This window comes from Aulonocara sp. 'chitande type north' Nkhata Bay, linkage group LG16 (assembly GCF_057382095.1).
Source record: "Aulonocara sp. 'chitande type north' Nkhata Bay isolate Kocher_YH1m ecotype deep benthic linkage group LG16, A_spYH_male_GT1.1, whole genome shotgun sequence".
Classification (NCBI taxonomy): Eukaryota; Metazoa; Chordata; class Actinopteri; order Cichliformes; family Cichlidae; genus Aulonocara; species Aulonocara sp. 'chitande type north' Nkhata Bay.
The window spans coordinates 26017194-26026884 of record NC_141359.1 but is presented as its reverse complement, the minus strand read 5'-3'; the positions used below and the strand labels follow the sequence as shown (position 1 = coordinate 26026884).

At 37.2% G+C, this 9691-nt stretch overlaps 2 protein-coding genes across 5 annotated transcripts; both read left to right on the top strand.

The window, feature by feature from the left end:
- The first annotated feature begins 1921 nt into the window (after window positions 1-1921).
- Window positions 1922-6658, top strand: LOC147311671 (uncharacterized protein C7orf57 homolog). 4 transcript variants are annotated; one of them, XR_015125404.1, is made up of 8 exons: window positions 1922-2025; window positions 2289-2335; window positions 2506-2670; window positions 2781-2877; window positions 3210-3318; window positions 3580-3666; window positions 6127-6219; window positions 6518-6658. XR_015125404.1 is itself a non-coding variant. In XM_086266996.1 (8 exons), the coding sequence occupies exons 1-7, from the start codon at window positions 1946-1948 to the stop codon at window positions 6206-6208; spliced, it is 651 nt and encodes a 216-aa protein (XP_086123122.1). In that variant the 5' UTR covers window positions 1922-1945; the 3' UTR covers window positions 6209-6219; window positions 6518-6658. The 4 variants fall into 4 exon arrangements, 3 of the variants coding, with proteins under 3 accessions (XP_086123122.1, XP_086123121.1, XP_086123123.1); XM_086266996.1 differs by having other exon boundaries at window positions 2518-2670; window positions 3580-3662; XM_086266995.1 differs by having other exon boundaries at window positions 3580-3662.
- Window positions 6659-7295: 637 nt separating this feature from the next.
- upp2 (uridine phosphorylase 2) lies at window positions 7296-9425 on the top strand. The gene is made up of 7 exons (XM_086266993.1): window positions 7296-7454; window positions 7613-7727; window positions 7818-7976; window positions 8087-8201; window positions 8322-8531; window positions 8618-8764; window positions 8890-9425. The coding sequence occupies exons 1-7, from the start codon at window positions 7402-7404 to the stop codon at window positions 9030-9032; spliced, it is 942 nt and encodes a 313-aa protein (XP_086123119.1). The 5' UTR covers window positions 7296-7401; the 3' UTR covers window positions 9033-9425.
- The last annotated feature ends 266 nt before the right edge of the window (window positions 9426-9691 follow it).

Genomic DNA, 9691 nt, shown 5'->3' with positions numbered 1-9691 from the left:
GCCATCTATTTTGCTGTTGTCTGCTGGGCAGCCAGCATCAGTGCCAGAGATGCCAGCAGGATGAACAAACTAATCCACAAGGCTGGAACCATCATTGGCAAGAATCTGGAGGCATTTGAGCCAGTGAGGGACAGGAGGTCACTGAACAAACTGCTCTCCATCACAAACAATCCATCTCATTTCCTCCGTGCTACACTACAGAAGCAGCAGAGCTCCTTTCCCTCTTATTTAACCCTGCAGCCATAAAGAACGCTGCAGGAAATCATTCCCATCATTCTCAATAAAACAGTACAGCAACTCTCTCCAGATGAACACCAGGACATAGAATTCCACACAGATGTCTGTGTCAAACATTAATATCATTTGCACTACTTCTTTGCACAATTTCGGTCTTACTTTTTATTTTCATTATTTTTAGTATTGCTGTTTATGTAAAAATTGTTTGTATTACATCCCATTAAAGCACCTTCACTGTGGGCCAGCAGTACTTTTACATTGGGCAGTTTTCTTTTTATTGTAGATTGTACTGTTTTTATTATTTTATTATCTTTATCATGCTGCTGTAATACAGTAGTTTCTCTATCTATCTATCTATCTATCTATCTATCTATCTATCTATCTATCTATCTATCTGAGCACTTTTATAATAGCGTTTTTGTCATAAGGGTCAAATGCCAATCTAATTGTGTGTCAATTTTTTTTGCCTTATATTTAAGCCTATAATGTTATCATTATCCTGTCATAAAGTGCTTTTTAGTCATAACTTGGTATAATTAAGAAACATGCAATTTTTGAATACAAACAACATTGTTTTTCTCATAATAAACACATTAAAACAATTTTCTGAAAAATAACATGTGTTGTGTCAATGTATTTTATGTTTTTTTTTATGTGAAGTGTTTTTAAAAACGCAGATGCACTACATATCTAGTGAAATGTCTCTGGGTTCACCCATAAAGTGTTTTTTGCCTTGTTTGCTGTTGTGCATTATTCGTTTTCTTACTACCAAATGATCTCAAGCGACATTGCGATTTTCTACTGAAGGAATATACTGCATTTCCTGTCACTGACATATTCTCTCTGGGTAGCTTAACATGTTAACGCAAGCTCCTTCTGCTATTTGGATTGCTGTGCGCATGCCCTTAGCACTTGAGAGAAGCTCTGAACATACCTGAGGCCTCATAAATTATTGGTATACTTCAAAGCATGCATGAAGAGAAAAGAAATAATACTTTTAAAAAAATTATCCTAAGAGGTATTCATGTACAGAAAGTAAAGATAATGTCCCATCGCCTACAGATTTGCATCTACTTTTAATTCTTTATTACATTTTAAGAAGAAAGTGCAGACAGCCTATTTGTTCTGGTTGAAAAGAAGAACTTTGGCTAAAGGATAGTTTATGCTTGGATAGTATTTATTTATAGAAAATTACTGAAAAGTTGTCAATGGATTATTTTTAAAAACATTATTCAAATACACCTTACACAAAGCTTTTCAACTCATCAAATCTCTCTCTAAATGTCATCCACATAGAAAGGCGGCAGAAAGAAGTCGGTGCTCTAAGACAGTAGCCCCCAATTAGTGGGGGGTCATTGGTGTGCCTTGAGGCAAAACTCTAGGAAGTGTTTTTCAACCAAATATTACCCCTTTTTTTGGGGGGGGGGGGCTAAATAAATTCAAACCCCAATTCCAAGTTTTTGCAGTCGTCGAAGATGCACGCTGCAGAATCATTTCACCTTGCAAAACTCACAGTTCAAAGAAATCATTAAAAGCCCCAAATTACCATTGACACTCATGCCCATGATGAGTGTAACTAACTAACTAACTAACTAACTAACTAACTAACTGTTGTTTTTTTTCCATGCACCCTATGAGAGTATTCACTCTGCGCGCAGCACTTTTCTCTGGACAGCAACTGTATTCCAGAGGGCTCAAGCCCATTTCCATGGAAACGCGATCACAACTTCCAAACAGTCTGCCTCCATTCACAGCGGCTTCTTACTCCGCTTTCACAATGAATTCAGAGTAAGTCGAAGACGTTTTACTTTTAAATCAGAAGTTTAATCGCTATCTTGAAACTTTAACTTTAGTCAAATTAGTCATGTTACTTTTCATGTGTGTTTAATTACAGGCGTGGATAAAAATCAAGGCTACCACAGATAGCATTAGCTAGCTAACGCCAAGGTTAATTTAACTATTGCTTTGATGGTGCTAATGACAACAGCTTGCGGCTCGCTCAAGGTATAACTGGAAAGGTTGACAGGCTTTTTTGTTTCCGTTTCCACCAGAAATTCCTTCGTCCTCACGAGTAACGATCTGGAACCAACAAAATATGGCAAGTAAAACTAATTATGAATACTTAGTTCAGGGTGTGCAGGTTGTGCAGGTTATGAGGATAACACTGGTGAAGAGATGCTGTGTGAAGTAACATAGGCACATGGGATAATGCAATTTATAAAGCAATGAATATATATACATATGTGTGCTTGTATACTAAAACTGCAGGAGTCAAAACAGGATACCATACAAGCAATGGCCACATCTCACAGATCCCTGGACTGTCCCCAACTACCAACACTCTTCCTGAGGAGAGGATCCGAGGGCGAAGAGTTGGAGTCCTAGAGAGTGACTCTGATTATGTAAAACTTGCAAAACAAGGAGGGCATAAGGGTAAAGCCGTCCTGTTTTCTTACATTTCCATGTTTTCCTCTTGCCGTATGATAACTGCTACAAACATTAGTTTTTTCCCCGTGTTTTTTTTTCTTATCCTTGTTCAACAGGACTTCTGTGCCACGAGGAATCAATTATTTCTAAACCCAGTTCATACAAACCTCCACATTGGTTTGGCTTTGAATCAGGAGACTTAAGCGAGCCAAGGTTTCAAATTTGTGTTATTGTTTTCACCACACACTCATAGTAGTATGTACACTTTGTTTTTATTCTAATACGTACATAAATACTTGCCAGTAATACCGTAAAGATTCTCCCACTGCTAGTACTGTTTATGTAACAAAACCTTTTTTTATGCTACTATCCTGTTTCGCTAACCACAGCCATATTTTATTTTATTTTTTATTTTTTTAGGGGGGGGGGGGTTGTTTTTGTGTTTTGTTTTGTTTTTGCTTGATCTTGTATTTAAGCTGTCATTAAGGATTTGATACTTTTATATACCTATATTGTTTTGTTTTTTCCAACTGGCTAATTAACAGTGAAGAGAAGAAAATCCCCGGAGCTTTTGAACCACAAGAACCTCCTTTTGGGAGCGACAACATGTCAGCCTGGGAAAGAGACAACAGCAGCAACAATGAGAAAGAGGAGGTACAGTAATGCCAACGTCATTTAGAAAACTAATATTGGCATATGATCCATAAACAATTATCCCACCTCTTGTGTTGTTAGTTTAAGGACTGTTCGCTTAGTGTTACATACTCAGTATCAGACAGTTATTTTGTGCTTCAGGTACTTTCTTCCTATGACTTAAGCTGATTGCTAAGTTGTCAAAAACAACCAAATTAGGAATAATTAGTCAACAACAAATAGCGTCCACGTATTCTGATTTTGTTTTTACTTTTTTTACAGGACAACATTTCTGTCCACCAAAGTGAGACAGAGAAGTTGCAGACATCCAGTCAATATCATGAGGCCAGCAAATTCAGGAGGATGTAAGTGAGTGTGGTCACAAGATGGTGCTGAAGTTCTGTTTTATGCTTAGTGTAAGGGAGGTCTCATAGGGCAGTTTTACAACTCTATTAGATTCTTTGACATAAAGTATAATGGGATCATACTAATACACTAATACTAATCCACCTTTGTTGTAAATGACATTGGACATGTATAATAATGAATTGCAGTCCATTTTGGTCTTTATTTTAAGTAGACAACCACATAGAATAAAAGGTCATAAAGCTTTCCTGCACTGTCCTGTATGTGCAACTATTTCTGATTGCATTCAAACTTGTTTATTTCAATTTGTGCTTGCCAGTAATGAAACTGAACTCAGTTGGAGAGCATCAGATCATTTAACTGTGTATACTTTTTTTTATTTAGCAGAAAGTAATCAATCATGTCTTTTGGGAGATTTTCATGGGCCTACACAGGCAGCATCAACCCACCGTATTTTTCAATATGGGGTGAAACTGGAGCTCTTAGATCTCCCTCATAAAACATACACTCAGGGAAGATGCGGGTGGGGGCCTGGTTTGAACCCAACAAGGCAACAGTGCTAACCACTGAGCCACCATGGTGCCCAACTAACTATGTGTGGTCCTGCTGAAATGGGTGGATAAAGTGATCAAAATTAAATTATTCATCCTAAATGACTCACTGTCAACAATATTGTCAGCCATTAAAACCAGAACAACCAGGAGTCTCTAAGATCTGGTGTATGACCTACTGTTTACTTACTCATGGTTAGTCAGTTAAGGTATAAACATTCATGTGCGTACTGGCACACACAAGAGTTCCCTGAAATGAGGAAGCAGACGAAATAAGATCAATAAAGAGGCAACATGTATGTGCTTTTTATTATGAGGACACCATCCAACTGTCCATTGTAATTAAAACAAAAAAACAAAAAACTACAGTAGCGCATGTCTCAACTTTATGCAGGAAATATGAAGGAGAAAGAACATACTGATATACTATTAGTATATTATGGTTGCCGATGCAGGCCAGAGTTAAAGATCAGCATGAGTGAGGGAACTAAGCAGAGGGGTGAAAATCAATATTTGGGTTTTAAAAGCACAAGAGTGGAACAGCAGTGTAAACTACGAACAACAGTCCAATGTTAAATCCAGAAGGATGCAGTAATGAAACTTTAAAGTGACGCAGACTTCCATGAAACCCAAAAAACCTTTGCTGTTATTCTTGCCCAACCCTGCAGAGGTGAGGCACTCCACCACTGTTTAATCCAAGTACAAACATCATTTTGTTACAGGAAAACAGTGTTGTTCCGTCTAGTATGAACTTCAGATAAAGGCGTGGGATGGTTTTGGTTTTTTTTATTTTTACTATGAATTTTTCCCCATTGTTTTTACTAAAGAAACAACAGAAATAGTATATCACAAATTAGTTAATTACATTGACTTTTATTAAATGTTATTTAAAATCAAACAAACCTTAATTTACATACAGTGATTTGACCATCTATTTACATATATTCGAACATGTCTAGAGTATTATTTACTAATATTATTTATATTTGGCATTCTATTTTTGTAATAATTAGCATTAAGATAATACAGTATAGGATGCAAAGATAAATGGCTAATTAAAAAATATATGTACATTCAAGACATTGTTGTAATTACATTCTGTCCCATACGTCTCTGTGTTATGATGACAAAGCACAAATGCTCTTGGGCAGGTTGAAAACTTAGGTCAAACAAAAGAGCACCCAGAGAGATGGTTTCTAGATGAATCCAGATGTTCATCTATTTGCTTTGGCTAACAGCTGATTAGTTCTGTGTGCTCTCTGTACCTCTGGGAAAATGTCAGTGACTTGTCAATAACCCAAAATAACCTAGCATGCAATGCACCAGAGATCGCAATCATATCTGTTGAAAGCACTCCACAAAAGGTCTACCATAAAAAAGTTATGTGAAATTTGCAAACACCCCAGTGTGGTAATATATTAAGCTTGTTTCCAGAACAGATCAACCTACCGCAACAACTTTTAACTGCTGATCAGCTACAGTGTTGGAGGAAGATGAGTCAGTTGCAATCTGGAAGTTTCCAGACAGAAGAAGACTGACTAACCAATTGGAGAAAAATACTTGTGCTTCTCTTTGTTGCTTTGTCTGAATGAGATAAGAGATAAATGTTGAATGTGAGACGCAGCCAGTCTTTTGCTGGATCATTTTTGCACAGTTGGATCTTTGCTATATTTGTGTTGTTTGACAAATACTAGTTGGGAAGCCAATTTTTGTAATAAGTAGCCAGAGTTTATTCAGTGTTGGAGGGGTACGGTCCATTTTTAATGTTTAAACTGTGAGCACTGTAGGCAATGTGTAGTGAAATAACGAGCTTTGTTGGTAAAGAGAGACAGGGGGAAAAGACATTAAAAAGATCAAATTTTCACATTTCTGTTTCCATCATATTTGGACTATATTTTTAATCTTCTTTCAGAGTAATTGACAAGAAACCAGCCCCTGTTGACATGTCAAAGCTGCTCAGCTTTGGTTATGCAGAAGACAGCAAACCAGTATAGTGACGTGTCAAGTAAGTAGTGCAGCAATGGAGTTACAGTTTTAACCCTATAATAAGCATAACACATTCCAATTTCCTATTCTGCTTTCAGAATGCTCATTTTGCATTATGAAAGGAAATTAAGGCCAACTGCTAAGCAGTGTATGGATTTTATGAGGGTATTATTATTAATAACCAGAATGTAAGATGAAGGTGACAAAATTCAAGGTCCCAGTCATTACGACTTTAGAAGGCTTTTTTACACTATAACAGAGATAATAGTGAATTATGTGACAATGACTTGTACTCTTATATATTTCAATTTCAATAGATCGGAAGACTGCCGGGTGCCTGGATGGGAAAAGGGCGTACAAGATTCATGCTGAGACACATCAAGCATTTTACTTTGTTTTAGAAAAATTTGTATTGTTAAATCTTTTACTCGAGCATTAAAGTGCCTCACTGAATTACAGCTTGGACGTTTTATTTGTTGTGATTTTTAGTGGTGCACTTGAAGGCATCAGTTAACTCCTGTGTTAAGTTTTTTTTCTGTGTCTACAAGGCTGTAAATGTCAGCTTTTGGGAAAAGTTTGATAATTCAAATAAAATGAAACCAATCCAAAATGAAACATTTATATATATGTATATGTCACAGGCTAAATTTTCCACACTAAACATGATTCCTGTTCGTGGTACATTATGTTGGCTCTGTGCGTTTCTGTTTTCATATGACAGTGCTAGTGTCAGAGGTTATCTCGGTGTTCTTTTGCTAAATTATGTCAGTACACGCCAGTTATTCACCAGCCTCAGATTGGCTATTGGTGACACATTACACACCCACACACTCATGCTTTTGTAAGAGTTAACAGCCTTTAAATTAATACTGTCTTTATGAACAATTGCTTATTTTGACTGGTGCTCGTATGACTTTTTAAAACTTTACTTACACTTTAGAACCAGACAGTAATTTTTATTATTTTGTGGTAATTTTATGGTTGATCGTACTCTGTTTGTTTGGGGCTTGGAGGATGTTTTTGTGGGAGCAGCAGGGTTGAGCTACTCCCCTCTTTCTGGAACCAATGAGTGGCAAGGTCAGGGGTCACCACTATATCTGCTGCACAGTCTGATATGACTCTTATTTGGAAAGCAGTAACTGAAAACACTTGGAGGTTTTGAGACATTTTAAAACTTCATTTGAAAGTGTACGCTGCAGTAATGACACCGATACTTCTGAACCACATGGGGAATGAGGAGAATGAGTATATAAAGTAAGTATTGGCAACCTAAACTAAGTCTTTTAAACAGTATTTCTTGATGCTTTTCTTTAAACTTATGTCACTGTTTTAATATATATTTAATCCATGCACATATACTTATTGTCGATTCACCACTCTTCATGAACTAAAATGCATTAAAATCTACTCAGTGAACAGGTCCAAGTAAAAAATCCCAATTTGGACACCATGGAAGAGGACATTCTCTACCACTTCAGCCTGAGCACTAAGACTCACAACCTTCCTGAAATGTTTGGAGATATTAAGGTTTGTAAAATAAGTCCAGCTTAAATAAAACTATTTTCTAAAAGCTCTAAAACAATTCAACAATCCTCTGTTTTTCTCTGTTTCCCACAGTTTGTGTGTGTTGGTGGCAGTGCAAACCGAATGAAGGCTTTCGCCCAGTTCATCCATCAGGAGCTGAAACTGCCAGGAAACCCAGGAGACATCAAAGATATCTGTGAGGGAACTGATCGCTACTGCATGTACAAAGTGGGACCAGTTCTCTCTATAAGTGTAGGTATTTCATTATTTGCTGTGGGTGGAACTGTTCTTTAAATGTTGTTAGGAAAAAGTATTTTACGGATTAGAAAATGTAATTTCTACGCAATGTGTATATAATACAGCATGGAATGGGAGTCCCATCAATCTCCATCATGTTGCATGAGCTCATCAAGCTCCTGCACCATGCCCAGTGCCGTGATGTGGTTTTGTTTCGCCTGGGAACGTCTGGTGGAGTCGGTAAGTCTTTTTGATTTTAATATGAGAAAGTTTTACATGCAGTTAAACAAGTTGTTCAAGTCATTAATACAATACTCTTGTTAAAGTATGTAAGAAAATTATGCCCTGTGTCATCTACAGGTCTGGCTCCAGGGACCGTGGTGATCACGGAAAAAGCAGTGGACTACTCTTTCCGCCCCCAGTTTGAACAGGTCGTTCTGGGTAAAGTTATCACCAGGAACACTGAGCTGGATGAGGGAGTGGCCAACGAGCTTCTGCAGTGCTCTTCTGAGCTTCAAACTTTTCCAACAGTGATCGGAAACACCATGTGCACCCATGACTTCTATGAAGGTACAGTATGAACAGAATTCCATTAAACATTTATTTGTAATTCCTAGTTGTCATCCCCTGACAAATCCTGTTTTCCGTTTCTGTAGGTCAGGGCCGACTGGATGGAGCTCTGTGCTCCTTCTCCCAAGAAGAGAAACTGGAGTATCTGAGGAAAGCTTATGAGGCCGGAGTGAGGAATATTGAAATGGAGTCCACTGTTTTCGCTGCTATGTGCCGTGTCTGTGGTCTCAAAGGTATTATTTTTCTAACAATGCAAACACTGTATGAAGGCAAAACCTTCTGAATGCTGCAAAGTACATCTTCTACTTGTGATTTTGACATACTGCACTATTCTAAAAACTCTCATTTCACTCTCCAGGAGCTGTGGTATGTGTTGCATTGCTGAATCGCTTTGAGGGGGACCAAATCACATCATCTCATGATGTTCTGGTGGAATATCAGCAGAGACCTCAAATTCTGGTGGCCCATTTTATCAAGAAACGCCTGGGATATATTATCTAACAATCCAGTCGCCCTGTAGCATGTACATAGTTTTGACTCATGTGGATATGTATATTGCACTTAAAATGTTAATACTGAAATATTTAAAAGTTAGACATTAAGATTTTTTTTTATGATTTATTTGACAATAAAATATTAAGCGTGTTGCATGTATGCTTATAGAGTATATGTGTAAGTATGTATTATATCTACTATATTTATCTAGAAATATATCCTTGTAAAATAACACAAATGTTCAAAATGATATGTTCTGTATCTTGATCTCCATGTTTATCTCTGCCAAAGCTGGAATTACAGTCCAGCAAGAAAGGAGATTACTTTGAATTTTAAGGGCTTGTGTTTAAGACCAAGAAACACACTTCAATGAATTGAAATAAAAATATCACGTCTGGACATTTTTGCAGATTTGGAGTCTTTGAATTGTCTTTTTTTTTTGGGGGGGGGGGGGGGGGGGTTGTTTTTTGGCTTTTCAAGCAATAAGTGGTTCTAAAACTGATCTTTGAGGAGCCTCAAGTCATTTTAGAGTGAGAAATAACTATCTGTTGCTACAAAAAGAGATACCAGTGACAGTGGTGAAAAACACCTTCTTACATGCTTTTTTAGAAGAAAATTATTCAGCAATTTTTTTTAGATTAGAACTTCCAGCAGTATATTTTAGT

What these genes read in the sequence shown, in the direction of transcription:
- LOC147311671 (XM_086266995.1), top strand. Translation starts at nt 1,946, where the DNA reads ATGGAAACGCGATCACAACTTCCAAACAGTCTGCCTCCATTCACAGCG. An exon ending in TCTGGAACCAACAAAATATG is followed by an intron (nt 2,336 to 2,505) that starts GCAAGTAAAACT and finishes CTAAAACTGCAG; the next exon opens with GAGTCAAAACAGGATACCAT. An exon ending in GCAACAATGAGAAAGAGGAG is followed by an intron (nt 3,319 to 3,579) that starts GTACAGTAATGC and finishes CTTTTTTTACAG; the next exon opens with GACAACATTTCTGTCCACCA.
- upp2 (XM_086266993.1), top strand. Translation starts at nt 7,402, where the DNA reads ATGACACCGATACTTCTGAACCACATGGGGAATGAGGAGAATGAGTAT. An exon ending in GAGGAGAATGAGTATATAAA is followed by an intron (nt 7,455 to 7,612) that starts GTAAGTATTGGC and finishes AAATCTACTCAG; the next exon opens with TGAACAGGTCCAAGTAAAAA. An exon ending in GACCAGTTCTCTCTATAAGT is followed by an intron (nt 7,977 to 8,086) that starts GTAGGTATTTCA and finishes TATATAATACAG; the next exon opens with CATGGAATGGGAGTCCCATC.